General features: G+C 44.3%; 2 gene segments (V, D, J or C); both read right to left on the bottom strand.

Annotated features, from left to right (window-relative positions):
- The window catches only part of LOC125160117 (T cell receptor gamma constant 1-like), a 31,352-nt gene extending 20,505 nt beyond the window's left edge, over positions 1-10,847 (bottom strand). The window contains 2 exon segments of the C gene segment in view: positions 10,269-10,570; positions 10,666-10,847. Coding sequence covers positions 10,269-10,570; positions 10,666-10,708 — 345 coding nt within the window.
- A 3,163-nt stretch (positions 10,848-14,010) lies between these two features.
- LOC125160119 (T cell receptor gamma variable 4-like) lies at positions 14,011-15,882 on the bottom strand. The segment is given in 3 exon segments: positions 14,011-14,614; positions 15,269-15,547; positions 15,636-15,882. Coding segments are annotated over 3 exon segments (354 nt in total).
- Positions 15,883-17,306: the final 1,424 nt, after the last annotated feature.

The raw sequence follows: 17,306 nt of genomic DNA, 5'->3' as shown, positions 1-17,306 counted from the left end.
CATTTCAGTCTTGAATAGAACAGAAATGCTAATATTGAGGAAGTGCAATTTATTAAATATTTCTTTTATGATTCTTGCTTTTTGTGTCCTATATGAGGAATCTTTCCCCAACCCAAGGTTACAAAGATTGTCTCCTATATTTTCATCAAGAAATGTTATTGTTATAGTTTTTACAGTTAGGCCTAGAATCCAGTTTTTTAATGTTTATTGGTTTATTTTGAGAGACAGAGAGAGCATAAGCGGTGGGGGGGGGGGGGCAGAGAGAGAGAGAGGGAGAGAGAGAAAGAGAGAGGATCCCAAGCTGGCTCTACACTTGGCATGGAGTTGGACACAGGGCTCAAAGTCACAAGTTGCAAGATCATGACCTGAGCTGCAATCAAGAGTCAGACACTTAACCAACTGAGCCACCCAGGGGCCCCTAGAATTCATTTTTAGTTAATTTGTATATATAATGTTTGGTATGGATTGAGGTTTATTTATTTATTTATTTTTACATAGATGAACAATTGTTTCATAATCAGTTGTAGAAAACTGTATTCTTTGTCCATTGGATTTCCCATGGATTTTGTCCATCTTTGTTAGGAGTTAGGTAAGCACTTCGGTGTTGCCCTATTTCTGGATTCTGTTCCTCTTACCTATGTGGGTATGATTTCACCCAAACCCCTTTATCTTGACCATTGTAGCTTAATAGTAAGTGTTTAAACTCTTTTCAAAACAATTTTGGCAATGCTCTGTTTTCTGTAATCCCATAGGAATTTTGCAACCAGTTTATTGATTTCTATGAAAAGTTTTCCTGGGATTTTGGTTGGGGTTACATTAAATCTATTTATCAGTTTGGAGAATGTTTGCCATCTTAACTATATTGAGTCTTCCAATCTATGAACATGGTACATCTCTTCATTTATTTAGTTCTTCTTTGATTTCTGTCATTAAAGTTTTATTGTTTTCAGGGGCACGTGGGTGGCTCAGTTGGTTAAGCGTCCAACTTAGCCTCGGTCATGACCTCATGGTTCGTGGGTTCCGGCCCCAAGTCAGGCTCTGTGCTGACAGCTCAGAACCTGGAGCCTGCTTTGGATTCTGTGTCTCCCTCTCTCTCTCTCTTCCTCCCCTGCTCACACACACTCTCTCTCTCTCTCTCAAAAATAAACATTAATTTTTTTTTAAATGTTTTATTGTTTTTAGCATACAAATCTGTTTTTGCTCAAATTTACTTCTATGTATTATAGAGGTTTTTTGACATTGTTTTTGTTGGTATTGTAAATGATACTATTTTGTAAATTTCTGTTTCCAAATGTGAATTGCCAGGATATGAATTACAATTGATTATTCATCTCACATTCTATTGTATTTTGTATAGTCGTCCGTTAGGTGTATGTGTCATCATTTATTCCACCACTGTCCCTATGTTTGGATATTTATATCATTCCCAACATTTTGCAGTTACACAATGAATAACTTTATCCATTTGTATTTTCACATTTTTGAAAGTTGTGCCTTTAGAGTATATTTCTAAAAAGTGTTTTTACTTGACAGATAAATGCATATAAACTTTTGTTATATATTTCCAAATTTCCCCACAAAATGATTGTATTTTGCACCAATGTATGATTGCCCGTTTTCTCCCACCGCTTCACCAACAGAATGTATTGTCAAACTTTTAAACTCTTGCCAATCTCATGAGTGAGAAATGGTATCTCACTGTAGTTTTTATGGGTACCCAGAAAATCAAGGGAGACAGCCTTGATTGTGTGCTGGTTTGGGGATGATGAGATTGCCTTATTTCCTTCACACACCCTGTGCCCCTCCCAGGGTTGCATACAGTACATAGGAAAAGACGCATTTCGTGTTCAGTATGAAACCTTTCACCTTCTGGTTTCAGGGCGGAGTGATGTGAAACAGTGCAGCAATTTCCAATAACTATATCCAATACTGAGATCCCTATTGATATTGTTTGGATGCCACAATAATTCCAAAGGCGTGAGCAGTAGAATGCATTTAAAAACTTAATTTGGCCCCCACAATACAGATGCAATGCCAGAAAATCCTAATTTCAATGTCCTATCATTCACTTGTTTGGGACAACACCAGATAGACTAGAGTGTAGACTGGGTCATGCTTAAAGCCTGCCTAGACCTCATAGCCTCTCTCATGAGTATGTCAATACCTAGATCTTCTAGAAGTAATTTTGGTATGGGATAACTACATTGATAGTACTATATTTTTTAGCATTTATTATCTTTTAGGTGCCGTGCCTTATATATATTATTTCACTTTCTCATCCTAAAGGTCTAGACCTTTGAGATGTTATTATATTCACTGTTGTACAGATGAGGAAAGTGCAGCCAACAGATGTTAACTTGTGTATCCAGAGTCACAAAGCTGGTACCTAGGGGAGCCCGGATGCGTACTGGGAACTCAGTGAAAAAATTCTGTGGAAAAGGCAAAATATAATGATGACAATATAGGTCTTCCATTATTATAGCACTGTTGGGCAAACACCGTTTTCACTGTGGACCATTTATTTATAGTTTTACTCCTACAGTGTATACATATACAGATACACATAAAATTGTATAATTATATACAGAAAACTAATTTATACACATACATAATTTTAAATTATATGTACACACACACACACACACACATATATATATATGTGGTCATTCACATATAGACTTGTATATACAATTTATCTTTATTATGATCTTATGAATATTTTTATAGCTGAAATTTATAATTCAGTGTACACTTTAACATCTTAAAGTGTGTATTTTTCTTAATAAATGTATAGTAAATCATTTTTAACATTTTAAAAATCAGCGAAAGTGCACAGAAATAAAAATTATCCATCACTGATGGATAATTTACCATCTTAAAACTTTTAAATTTACCTTTATTAATATACACACATTCACATAACTGAGAGCTGACCATATATGCAATTCTTTGTTCTTTTATGTTTCTCAACATTTCCAAGTTAGGATTTTCAACTTTATTCCTTAAAGTCACCATTTTTGGTAGACATCTAGTGTTTCATATTTTGAGTGCAACACTGATATGCTTCACCATTTGCCCACCATGGACACCCCTGGGAGGGTAATGAGAAGCTGATACAGCTTCAACCCTTTTGTATTACTCATAAATGACCCTGTACTTTTAGATCCTGACTTCTCCGACTGTGAAGTACGCAGGGATCCTGCAGGAACCTTGTGAAACGAGATCGGCATTCAGGAGGCCTGGCTGGAGTTTGATTTTCTGCATTTGTAACAAGCTCCTAGGTGAAGTGGAGGCTGCTGGTCCATGAATCAAATGTTGGGCACCAAAAAGTTAGAAAACGCATCCAAATGATTTCATTTTCAAATAGGCAATAATAACCCATATACTCACTGCAATGCCCCAATATATTGAGCATGAGGCATGCCCCAAGCGTCGTGAGAACTTTATAGATATTGTTGACGTTACTTCTCTCAGGACCTCCTTCAGGTTAATATGTTTCCATTTTAAAATAAGGAAAATGAATCAGAGATATGTTATACAATTTATTCAGAATAAGTTCATAGATGGGGAGGGTGGCTATGTAATGAAGGGACATTGAAGAAACACTAAAAAATAGGGAAACATGTAATAACAATAAATGTCACTCTCAGTGTATCATTCTACAGTGGTGATTGACAAACTTTTTCTGCAGAGGGCCAAATGGTAACATTTTAGGGTTTCTGAGTCTCTGTTGCAACTACTCAATCTGCAATGTATTGCAAAAGCCGCTATAGACAATTTATGAACATGTGGAGAAGGTTGTGTTTCAGTAAAACTTTATTACAAAACTAGGGACTGCTGGGTATGAATATAGTTTGCTGACTTCCTGTTCCATGGCAACCATTATGGTTAATTGTAGTGTTTTAGTGTTTCAGTGTTTTAGTGTTTTAGTGTGTGTGTGTGTGTGTGTGTGTGTGTGTGTGTGTGTGTGTTTTATAGGAGATACAGAGTAGTAATATTATTACACAGAAAATTAAAAATTCATTAACAATTTAAAGTGTGTCTTATAGGGGCAGCTGGGTGGCTCAGTTGGTTAAGGGTCTGACTTTTGGTTTGGGCTCAGGTCATGATTTCACAGCTCGTGGGTTCCAGCCCCACACTGGGCTCTGCATTGAAAGTGTGGAGCCTGCTCTGGATTCTCTCTCTCTCTCTCTCTCTCTCTCTCTCAATCTCTCTTGCCCCTCCCCATTTGTGCTTGCTCTCTCTCTGTTTCTCTCAAAATAAATAAATTAATTAAAAAATAAAGTGTGTCATATACACAGGTATATTCTATATTGTTACATAAACAATCTCATCATTAAATGTACAAAATCAATACAAAAGTGACTGTTATGTATACATAATAAAAAGCTTTTTGTTACAATGTGCAAAATATCTAAAGGTACCAAGAGAATTAAAACTACCTTTCCCGGGACATCCACTGTTGAAACTTTGAAGAATTCCTTTGTGTTTGTTTTTTTAATGTATTTGAGAGCTTACTATATAAACCATCTTGATGCTTCTTTGCTCAATAAACAGCTTTTGTTATGCCTATCTTTCCTCGTAGAAAAATTCTGGGGACCCAGAAGTCAGAAAAAAATTGACTGCATAATAAAATTCTCTGCAGAAAATTCTCTGCTGATTGTCTCTAAATATACACCACGGGGATCAATTTAAATAACTCTGCGTGGCTCCCAGGGATGGAATATGCTTCATATTTTTAAAAAAAGAACGTAATCATTAAAAGGATGGTTAAATTCTCTATTTCTGTCCAACATGCCTGCTTCAAATGTTTTCTTTGTTTTGCTCATCAGATTTTGTAATCAGACAGATCTGGACTCAGATTCCAACTTGCTCCTTATTATCAGGGAACTTAATTTATCAAAGTATCAAATTTCTAAAATATCTATAAAATTGAGACGATGATAATAATTAATAGTTATCTCACAATGTTGTTATTAGAATTACATAACAAAAAGTATATGAAGTACTTAATACAGCACGTAGTACATAAGGAATGCTCAATTAACATTAGCTATTAGTATACTTATATCAAAATATCACACTATATTTCTTCATTTTCATATGGAACTGAACTTTTTTATTTTTATTTTTTAAATTCTTTAAAATGTTTTTATTTATTTTTGAGACAGAGAGAGACAGAGCATGAGCAGGGGAGAGGCAGAGAGAGAGGGAGACACAGAATCTGAAGCAGACTCCAGGCTCTGAGCTGTCAGCACAGAGCCCGATGCAGGGCTCGAACTCACGGACTGTGAGATGGTGACCTGAGCTGAAGTCGGAGGCTTAACCTACTGAGCCACCCAGGTGCCCCGGAACTGAGCTTCTTGAGAGAATGAGTACACATTCAACTCTGTACACATAAACTAATTAATTCTTTGTTTTTGGTTTGGATGAACAAAAAGAGAAGTAGAGTCAAAGGAATCTGTTGACCCATCGACTGCAAATTCTATGGCTTTCAGAATGTAACTTCAGATTTTTGGCAATCATTATGGAACTTGAATTTAGAAGTTCAAAAAAAAAAGGCAACAGAACCACAGTAGGTGGGAATGATCAGGTTGTGACTGAAAGGGTTAAATATAATTGACTCAAAAGTGACAAAACAAGTAGGTTTAGAAACTACAGAAAAGATGGATCAGTTAAAACAAGTGTGGGAGGTGGGTTTTGTTAACATTCTGAAAGTGACAGGCATTTCTCTAGTCTTAGTTATTTGATAAGAACTGGCATTGTTTCACTCCTGTACATTTGTTTATTGTATTAACATCCAGAACACAGAACTGGATACATCATAGTATCAGGTCATAAAGCACTATAATCATTTATCTACACATGGATCTCTTTTATGTTATTTATTTTTTTTTAAATTTATATGTTGATAACTTACTGAAAAAATCAGTAAATCCATTATTTAACAGAAGGAAAAAAAAACATTACAAATAATCTACATGCTCCTTTCTTAGTTCATCAAATAGAAAGGCACAGAATTTAATGATAATCTCTCAACACTTATCCAGTTTCCTGTTTTGTTACTGAAGGAACGGGGCACATCTTGTTCCGTTAGAGATGGGACCTTGGTGGCTTTGTGGAAACTGAAATGAAACAAACTAGATAAAATCTTCCCCCTACTCTCCAGCTTGTTCTACCAAGTTAGAACTAACATAACCCACTTATTTGACCATCTGCTTGATTTCTTCCTTTTGCTCCTCCAGATGGACTGCCCACCTCCGGTTACCTTGTCCTGGGCGTTACGAGGTGGACCCTCGTGGACCGCATGGATGGGTTTCCTTATTCTCTGGTTGCTATTTGGAAGCAGTCAGTGGAAGCATCAGGAGGAGGCTGGGAGTTGGGAGCAAAGTGAGCTCAGGGTTCCCTCCCTGACGGTTGGGTTGGCTGCAGCGTCCCCCGGGGCCCAACATATAAGGTCATCTACCCCAGTGACAGAGCTTTATGCTCAGGAAATAAAAAGGTGCAGGTGGGAGTGGCCATTCCCTTTTATACCAATTAGCCCACTGGAGGAATCTGTTTCTTTTCTCCCAGGGCCCTGGATCCACAGGCTTGGAAATCTAGTGCTCAAGAAGGAATGCTTTTGTCTGGTGACATGGTGATGATTTTTTAAACTTCAATTTGGATTTGCCACCACTAAAGAGAAATCAGAGCAAAGATGCCTATTAGTGGAATCCATAGGGGTTAGTCTCAGGGGGTCACAGAGTAGGGTGGGGAAAGGTGGGGGGGAACAGAAGGTTCCAGCAGAATCCACCCTTAATGTCCCTCAGTATCCACACTTGTTCTTTGACTGGGAGACAAATCCACGCCCCCAAAGAAGGGGACCCCCAGAGTCCTAATCGTAAGAGAATGAGGGAATCACCCTCCTGCAGCCCCTCATAAGACACTGGATTCAGACACGTGTCACCCGGGGGAAGGGGGTCACAACTCCGTCACCTGCACTGGCGCTGCTCCCACTGCTCTTCCGTGTCCCTGTCCCCTCCTGACGTCCCTCTGTCTCCCTCGCTGTGTCCAGCTGTTTGCCTTTCTCATTTCCTGTTGCTGTCCATCCCTCTGCGTCTGTCTCCATATCTCCCTTTCCAGCGGGGTCTCCTCCTTCTTTATTTCTCTCTGTCTCTCCTCTGTCTCCTCCTGATCGCTCTCCCTCTCTCTGTTTCTCTCTACATGTCTCTTATTTGTCTCTGTGTTTCTGTCTCTGTTCATCTCTATCTACCACCTGGTTTCTATTTCTATTTCTCTCTCTCTTATCGACTTTACACACTCTCTCTCCTTCTACCTCTCCTTCCACGGTCACAGTAGCTACTTGAAATTCTTCGTTATTCTGACATCTGTGTATTTCCCTGTCTTCTGATGACCAATTCCTGTCCTCTCAGCGCCCTCTTCATAGGAGCCTCTTTGTCCATCATCCCTTCTTCTTTCTGCTCTTTTCTGTCCCCTGGGGCCTGTGGGATGCAAGCCTGTGGTCTGTGCTAAGGGGGAAGGATGGGCCCAAGCTCACAAATGTACGTTTACTCCTTCAGTGTCTCCTGATGATCGCTCCTGCCACACATCAAGTGATCAGAACGATAATGGCAGTGACAGAACTGTCCCCAACATTGCTGCCCTGGGGGACAAGGTCATCACATGCACATGAGTGCTTATATTTCTTTCAGCTGGTTGTGAGGTGTTACCTAGTGACAGTGTGAGAAATAGTCTCTTTATCGTGATTTATTATAATGTCCTACGATTTCATGACCTCGTAATGGGTCTCTCTATGTTGTTTTGTGACCACAGTGAGGCAGGTCAGTAGTGTTCGTAACAAGCCATACCTCTCTGTATGGACTGGTTGGCCTCTGGCTGGTTTGTGTGGCCAAAGTGTCCTGGGTGAAGCTCACCTTAGCCAAAAGGAGAAGGGCAGGAGGAAGAAATGACTCCAAACATAGACTTGTTTCCTCCTCTCCATAGGGGGTGTTTCCTCCCTGTACAAGGCCGCTGTCCTCTCAGGATGCACATCAAAAGCACAATGGATCCACGTGGAAAACTGAGACTGACATGGACTTGGGATCACTTCTCATGAGAGTGTCTTCATATTTATCTAACTTCTCTCTAACTAAACCATAATAATCAGATCTCAGAGACCCCTCTGTGGAGTCAGGCACTGAAAAGGTGCAGCAAGACGAGAAGGTTGGGTTGTATTAGGAAATGGGGAGGACAAATGAGGGGACCACCCCCAAGAGGGAGGGAAGGCGACTTTCTGCCCCCTCAAACCCTCCCCCCCTCACACACTTCCTACACTTGCTGGAGGCCTTAACCTTGACCTGGGACTTCAGTAGAGGGTCCAGATGTTGTTTGGGCTCCTTCACAGGCAGGCATGTCTTAAATATAAATCTTCATCCACAAAAACAGAAGCTCATCGAGATGGAGGAAGATTTAGCAAATCTGAGAAACCAATTAACTTCCAATCATTTAGACTTCCCTTTCATTAATCATTTTTGCCAATGCTATTATGTCACATAAAGTTGGAATTTTCAATTGAAAATGCATTTAATTCAGCTTAGACCTCCTCAGAGAGCTTTATCTTCCCCCCACACAGCAGGGCCTTTCTGTTTGGGGCCAGAGAATCAGTAAATAGCTTTTCTTTTCCTTAATTTCTCTTCTTTCTTTTTTCTTTTTTTTTTCTTTTGGTCAAGAGGTTGACTAACTTTATTAGAAGTTAGTGAACATAGTGATATATTTTTGGTATAATTGTGCTTTAATACAGAAATCAGTCACACATTGTAGCAGTTAAACCTCCTCGCTTTACAGAGGAGAGAACAGAGGTCCAGGGAAGCTGGTCCCCAAATCCCATATGGAGTCACTTTCAAGGAGAAGGGGAAGGCGGAGGGCCCGGGGTCTTGTCCAGGGCCGATGCATGCACCTGCCCTGAGGATCATTTCCCCCACAGGAGAGTGAGCGCCAGGCTTGGGTGAGGGTGCTGCGAAGTTAGCCACACTGTTTCCTGGGCTTCTGATCAAAGAGTCTCTCTCTGCACAGGAACCAGCGGTGGGCGGGGCGGCGACTTAGAAACTGGAGTCAGGAGCTGCCTTCCAGTCTCGGCTTGCATCCATTTTGTGCAGAATCCCCGGAGAGTCTCTCGGCCTTGAAATTATTTGCACGATATTTTATTCCTGCATTCTTCAGGGGATGTGGTCAGAATCTTAAATGGCCATCCGTCACAGCTCTGTTCAATAGAAATAAGTGTAAGACAGAATTTGAGAGACAAATTAATAATTTCCTAACTGCTGTGTTAAAAACAAAGTTAAAGAAATAATTCTCGGACGAATTTTATTTAGTGAATGATACCCAAAATAGTATTTCAGTGTGCAATCAATACAGAAATTTTTAAGGATATATTTCATCTTCTTTTATAGTCTCCAGAATATGATTTATATGCTACACAAGCAGCCCATCGTGGCATGGACTAGTGCACTGGCTACATTTCAAGTGTTCAGTAGCCACATGGGGCTGGTGCCTGGTGCTGGTGGCCACTGCCTTGAGCAGCTCAGATCCTGCTCCAGATGCTTCAGAAGCTCCACCCTGGACGATCTTTAGAAAAGTGCCTCTAGATGGACCTGGGAGGCTCAGTTTGCTAAGTGTCTGACTTTGGCTCAGATCATGATCTCATGGTTGGTGAGTTCTAGCTCCACCTAGGGCTCTGTGCTGATAGCTCAGAGTCCCTCTTGCGCTCTGCCCCTCCCCCAATCATACTCGGTCTCTCTCTCTCTCCCTCTTTCTCTCAAGAATAAATAAACATTTGGGGCGCCTGGGTGGCTCAGTCGGTTAAGCGTCCGACTGCAGCTCACGATCTCGCGGTTCGTGAGTTCGAGCCTCGCATTATTCTCTGTGCTGACAGCTCGGAGCCTGGAGCCTGTTTCGGATTCTGTGTCCCTCTCTCTCTGACCCTTCCTCTCTCTGTCTCTCTCTCAAAAATAAATAAACATTAAAAAAAAGAATAAATAAACATTAAAAACAAAGTGCCTCCAGACTGGACAGCTCCCTGGTTCTGCACCAGGCTGCCCACCAGGGGCTCCTTAGCCTCCTGGGTTATGCCCAGTGGACCCGCGGAGGGGGCGTGGGTGTCAGGGGTACTGACCGTTGACCCCAGGAAGCCCCAGGGACCCAGCAACCCTGGGAGGTCCGAGCCTGGAGCGCCCTGGAAGAGCGAGACTTTTTGCTCAGGGAGCAGAGCAGGGCGCGGGGCTGTGAGCTTCCCAGGCAGCACAGTAGTACACGCCCTCGTTGGTCTTCTGCAGCTTCTTCACTGACAGTTCACAGCTGTTGCTTTCCTTGCCTTTCTTGGCATCGATTTTGTCCACTTCCAAGCCCCCATACCTCTCCACATATAACCTTGACATGTCCAGCATGAGGATCCTCTTGGGGTCAGTCCCCTCCTGGTGGAGGTACCAGTGGATGTAGCTGACATAGGCGCTGGCTTGGCAGGACAGGGTGGCCGAGCCGCCCACACGCCCCACGGCCACAGCCTGCTGAGTCAGGCTGATCGCTGCCATGCCACCTGCAAGGGGGACAGCGGTGAGACGGAGAAAGATAGGAGCCTCACCTCACCCCGCACCAGGGTCACCCCGCACCAGGGAAGGAGTCGGGACCTACCTGGAAACAGGAGGGCACACAGGAGGGCGAGGGGACCCAGCATGGTTCTGCTTCCCCGCTGGTGGGGAGAAGCCCAGGGTGACCTCCCAGCTGCACCTGCTGGACGGAGACTGACTGGATGGGTGGCAGAGGGCAGGTTAGGCTCTGAGCTCTGCTTCCCTGAGGCACCTGCAGGCACTGGTGAGAGAGAGGTGGGAGGGAGGAGGGAGGGAGGAGCCAGAGCAGGGACAGGTCTGACCACAAGGGGGAGAGGGACCACCAGTGGTCAGGGTGCTAAGAAACACTGAAGAACTTTGGTGCAGTAAGAGCACCACTAATAATAGCAATTTTTGATTGGACATCGACTTTTTTTGAGCAGAGCACTAATAGGTTTCTGCTCAGTGTCTCTTCCAAGGCTGAATGCATAAGGCGAATCAGGTGGGATGACAGCCGGGTCTGGCTGGAGACAAATCCCAAGCCTCAAATGGCCACCTGGCACTCACAGAGCAATGAGTGTGCGGCCTGCCTGGGGGGCAGGGACAAGCAGAGCAGCAATCCCCCCCTAAAAGGCACGGGGCTCCTGAGCAGGCACTGGAGCATTGTCCCCAGAGGTGGCATCAGGAGATTAAATGCCCTGTGTAGTCGTGGGCGAGCTGTTTCTCCTCCTTTTCCTCATCTGTCAAAAGGGACCTCATTCGTTTGCAGGCAGAGTGAACAGGAAATGTGAGCAAAGCGTGTAGCCTGTCCCAGGTGCATAGACAAGGCTCAGGAAATGTTAGGGACGGGTGTTTCACCTCAACACTGGCCTGGGTGCTGTCGATGATTTCTGGGATCCCCAGAGTGCAAAATTATAGGGAATATTACTCTTCTGGAAAATCAGGGGCATGTGTGTGTGTATGTGTGTGTGTGGCCAAAGGCAGAAGTCTGCGTTGACCCAAGTGGGGTGCAGACCAGGGGGCGGGACCAGGTCCTGCAGTTCCAGGGTCAGATCCTCAGAAATGGTAAAGGCGGGGTGGGAGGGAGCGGAGGGTGGGTGATGGGTATTGAGGAGGGCACCTTTTGGGATGAGCACTGGGTGTTGTATGGAAACCAATTTGACAATAACTTTCATATTTAAAAAAAACAGAATGGGTTGAATCAGTCATGATCTTTGCCCTCAGGAGCTTAGGGTTCAGAGGAAGAGACAAACTTGAAAACCCATAAATGTCATGCAGTATAATAGGTTTTATATTACATTAAAATTACGTTATTAGTAAAGAAAGAAAAGAAAGAAAGAAATGGTCATTCGGGGCCTCGTGAAGGGGCGGCTGAGGAATGCGTCTGAAATGAAATTTTGAGAAGTAAAGGGAGCATTGACTTCCGACTGAAATGAAGCTTCCTTTTCACTTATGTCCAGTATACCAGGCCTCCTGGGTATGTATGGTTATGGTAATTAGTTATGCCAATTATAGCCTGACTGCCTGGAGGGAAATGGCAGTGGGGATGGCCAGGAAGGGGACTTGGGTGGGCTGGAGGCTTGGGTCCTTCAGCACCCACTTCCAGAAATGCCAACATGCTGAGCTATAACCAAGATTCAAGGCCCAGGTGTCCGGAAATGCAGGCTTTCATTGTCCTGACCCTCAGCGAAGGGTCACTGTGCCACTGTCTGTAGTACTTCGTGTCTGTCTTCCACGGGGGAAAAGACACACTCAGCCCAAGTACCTACTCCGATTCTCCAAGAACGGACCTGGTCTCTAAGTAGGCTGATGGAGTCAGTGGGAATCAGAAGAGAAAACAGGATTTTGTTTTGTAACAGAGGCAAAAGTTGTTTGAGAAGAGGGGACAAAAGTAGTCCAGACAGAGGTCCATTTCAGGCCTTTCCAACCATCAGATTTCACATGTTGTATCTAAGTGCTCAATAATATGTATGATTTTGAATATTAAGTAACGTGAATTCTTTTTAGAGATACATTTTAAAATACAGTTCAAAAGCGATGCAAGTTGGCTAGGTGACAAATTAGGGTATAGAAGTGACATAGTAAAAACTGTCCTGATCCTAGTGTTTAGAAGTGACCCCTCCAAAGTTGTGCCCTTTCCTCTGTGTCCCTGAACCCATTCTGGGGGCGAAACATAAAAATCACCTGAAAAAATAGTCAACATGGGTTTCCATGCCTAGATACTTTTAGAATTGTGATTTCTAGGAGATGACTCTGAGGTAACAGACATGACTTTTCCACAGTACTGGTGGGTGTGAGCAGTTGGTATTGGATATTATTATACCTATGAAAATTGTGATTTTTTTGAGGTGTTCTTGGACTTTATTCAGCACTAATTTGATATTATAATGTTGCTTCTATTACTTTAAATCATTGCATCTCACCCACCTCAGGAATGAAACAAATGACTTGAGCCCAAATCATCAGGATATTTCTTTCAAGCAGCCACCTACGCAAAGTCCCCTACCCATGAGGTAATGTGAGACCATCACTAACATTCAATATGAATCTCACTTCAACAGAGACAGAGGCCCTGAATACTCCAATAAGATATTTTTAGTATTTTTACGAATCCGTGTTTTAAACAATCATGTAAGTAGAAATCTTTACTTAAGGCAGGGCTGGTTGGCCTCTGACTAGTTGGCCTTTACTAAGTGTGGCCAAAGTGTCGTTGGTAAAACTCACCTTAGTCAAAAGGAGAAGGGCAGGGGGAAGAAATGACTCCAAATATAGACTTGTTTTTACCTCCAGGTAGAGATTGTTTCCTCTGTGTACAAAGTCACTGTCCTCTCAGGCTGTAACTCAAAGACACAATGGGACCATGTGGAAAACTGAGATTGACATGGACTTGGGATGACTTCTCATGAAAGTGTCTTCATATTTAGCTAATTTCTCTCTAACTAAACTATAATAGTCAGATCTCAGAATCACCCCTCTGTGGAAGAGAGACTGAGAAGGTGCGACAATAGGAAAGGATGCGGTTGTATTTGGACAATGAGGAAGATGAATGAAGGAACATCCCCTACAGAGCAAAGGTAAGTTTCTGCCCACCTCCCCCCCCCCCCAGCCCACCCCTTCCTGAGCATGCTGGAGGCCTTAGCTTTGACCCAGGACTTCAGTAGAGGGTGCAGGTCTTTCATAAATCTTGTATTGTACAATCAGAAGCTCAGGGAGATAGACGAGGACTTAGTGAATCTGAGAAACCAACTTTTACCTGAGATCATTTAGACTTTCCTTTCATTAACCATTTTTATCAATGCTATTGAGTTATATACACAAAAGTTGAATTTTCAATTAAAAATTCATTTAATTCAATTTAGATCTCCTCAGAGAGCTTTTCTTCCCCACACACAGCAGCAGTTTTCCTGTTTGGGGCTGGAGGATCTGTAACACAGTGTTTCTTTTCTTCTTTTCTTTGTTTCTTTTCTTTTCTTTTCTTTCTTTTTCTTTCTTTTTTTTTGTCAAGAAGTTCACTAACTTTACAAGAAGATGTGAACATGGTGATCTTATTGCCATAATTGTCCTTTAATACAGAAATCAGTCACACATTGTAGCAGTTAAACCTCCTCGCTTTACAGAGGAGAGAACAGAGGTCCAGGGAAGCTGGTCCCCAAATCCCATATGGAGTCACTTTCAAGGAGAAGGGGAAGGCGGAGGGCCCGGGGTCTCGTCCAGGGCCGATGCATGCACCTGCCCTGAGGATCATTTCCCCCGCAGGAGAGTGAGCGCCAGGCATGGGTGAGGGTGCTGCGAAGTTAGCCACACTGTTTCCTGGGCTTCTGATCAAAGAGTCTCTCTCTCTGCACAGGAACCAGCTGTGGGCGGGCGGCAACTTAGAAACTGGAGTCAAGAGCTGCCTTCCAGTCTCGGTTTGCACCCATTTTGTGCGGAATCCCCAGAGAGTCTCTCGGCCTTGAAATTATTTGCGAGATATTTCATTCCCACATTCTTCATTGGAGATGGTCAGATTCTTGAATTGCCAGTCCGGCACAGCTCTGTTCAATAGAAATAAGTGTAAGACACAATTTGAGACACAAATTAAAAGTTCCCTAAATGCTGCGTTAAAAACAAAGTTAAAGAAATAAGTAACAAAGTTAAAGAAATAATTCTAGCACGAATTTTATTTAGTGAATGATATCCAAAATAGTATTTCAGTGTGCAGTTAATATAGAAATTTTTAAGGATATAGTTCATCTTCTTTTATAGTCTCCAGAATATGCTACACAAGCAGCCCATGGTGGCATGGATTAGTGCAGTGGCTACATTTCAAGTGCTCAGTAGCCACATGGGGCTGGTGCCTGGTGCTCGTGGCTGCTGCCTTGAGCAGTTCAGATCCTGCTCCAGATGCTTCAGAAGCTCACCCTGGACGATCTTTAGAAAAGTGCCTCCAGACGGGACAGCCCCCTGGGTCTGCACCAGCCTGTGAGCCGGGGCTCCTTAGCCTCCTGGGTCATGTGCAGTGGACCCACGGAGGGGGGTGTCCTCCAGTGTCCAGGGTACTGTTGGTTGACCCAGGAAACCCCAGGGACCCAGCACCCATGGAAAGTCCAAGACTGGAGCACCCTGGGAGTTGGGGACTTTTTGCTCAAAGACCTGAGCTTCCCGTAAGTCTGTGCTCTGCTTTTCCCAAACAGCACAGTAATACACACCCTCATCGCTCTTCGCCAGCTTCAGCAGCAACAGGTTAGAGCTTGTGCTATCCTTGCCTTTCTTGGCGTGGACCTTGTCCACTGTCAAGACACCATCTCTGGTCACATATGAGCGGGACATATCCAGCATGAGGATCCTCTTGGGGGCTGTACCCTCCTGGTGGCGATACCAGTGGATGTAGCTGACCGAGGTGCTGGTTTTGCAGGGCAGCGTGGCCCAGCTGCCTGCACGTGCCACCACCACGGCTGGCTGCTCCACACTGATCGCTGCCACGCCACCTGCGAAGGGGGACAGCGGTGAGACAGGGAAGGATAAGAGCCTCAGGGCACCCAACGCACCCGCACCGGGGAGGGAGTCAGGACTTACCGGGATACAGGAGGGCACACAGGAAGGCGAGGGGACCCAGCATGGTTCTGCTTCCCCGCTGGTGAGGAGAAGCCCAGGGTGACCTCCCAGCTGCACCTGCTGGACGGAGACTGACTGGATGGGTGGCAGAGGGCAGGTTAGGCTCTGAGCTCTGCTTCCCTGAGGCACCTGCAGGCACTGGTGAGAGAGAGGTGGGAGGGAGGAGGGAGGGAGGAGCCAGAGGGCAGGGACAGGTCTGACCACAAGAGGGAGAGGGACCACCAGTGGTCAGGGTGCTAAGAAACACTGAAGAACTTTGGTGCAGTTCTAATACTAATAATAGCACCACTAATAATAGCAATTTTTTATTGGACATCGACTTTTTTTGAGCAGAGCACTAATAGGTTTCTGCTCAGTGTCTCTTCCAAGGCTGCATGCCTAAGGCGAATCAGGTGGGATGACAGCCGGGTCTGGCTGGAGACAAATCCCAAGCCTCAAATGGCCACCTGGCACTCACAGAGCAATGGGTGTGCGGCCTCCCTGGGGGGCAGGGGCAAGCAGAGCAGCAATTCCCCCCTAAAAGGCATGGGGCTCCTGAGCAGGCACTGGAGCATTGTCCCCAGAGGTGGCATCAGGAGATTAAATGCCCTCACTTAACACGATAGCTGTGCAGTCGTGGGCGAGCTGTTTCTCCTCCTGTTCTTCATCTGTCAAAAGGGACCCGTTCGTTTGCAGGCAGAGTGAACAGGAAATGTGAGCAAAGAGTGTAGCCTGTCCCAGGTGCATAGACAAGGCTCAGGAAATGTTAGGGACGGGTGTTTCACCTCAACGCTGGACTATTGGCAGTAGTTTTCTGGGCAGTAGATGTTTTCTCATAGCATAGGATTAGTTTTGAAAAAAAGGGATGTTGGCTTGCATGGGCACACGAGTGTGTGTGTGTGTGTGTGTGTGTGTGTGTGTGTGCATCCAAAGGAAGAAGCGTGCATTGACCCAGGGGCAGTGTAGACCAGGCGGTGGAACCAGGTCCTGCAGTCCCAGGGTCAGATCTTCAAAAATGGGAAAGGCGGGGCCTTGTGAGGGGTCAGCTGAGGAATGCACCGGAAATGCGTGAGAAATAAAGATAGCATTGACTTCCAACCAAAACGAAAATTCCTTTTCACTTATGGCAAGTATACCAAGGCTTCCTGGGTAGAGTTATAGTAATTCGTTATACTCATTATAGCCTGACCTCCTGGAGGGCGAGGGCAGTGGGGACAGCCAGGAAAGGGACTTGGCTGGGCTGGAGGGCTGGGTCCTGCAGCACCCATGACCAGACCCAGCTCCCGTGCTCCTCCTCCTGGTAAAACTGGAGGGCAGACATGCTGAGCTATAACCGGGATTCAAGGCTCATGTGTCCCAAAATGCAGGTTGGGGTAGTGCTGAGTTGGTGAGGTGTTGACTAGAATATTCTGCTAAAAGAATATTCCAGGCCCGTCATTCAGACCCTCAGCAGGTGTCTAGGGCAGCTGTGCTTATTACGTGTTAAGTGGAAAAGAGAGTGACAATGGGGGAGACATCTGACCAGCAAAACGGCAGGTGGAAAGAGTCTCAATATAGAAGGTGAGCAGTGTGGGTGGTGACAAATTGGGTGACATTTTTCTTCCTGCTTTCTCTATTTCCTAGATTTTCACTGATAGGAAAATCTTACTTTGG

The sequence above is a fragment of the Prionailurus viverrinus genome, chromosome A2 (assembly GCF_022837055.1).
Source record: "Prionailurus viverrinus isolate Anna chromosome A2, UM_Priviv_1.0, whole genome shotgun sequence".
Taxonomy (NCBI): Eukaryota; Metazoa; Chordata; class Mammalia; order Carnivora; family Felidae; genus Prionailurus; species Prionailurus viverrinus.
The sequence above is the reverse complement of the archived record's forward strand: the minus strand, read 5'-3'. Positions and strand labels throughout refer to the sequence as shown.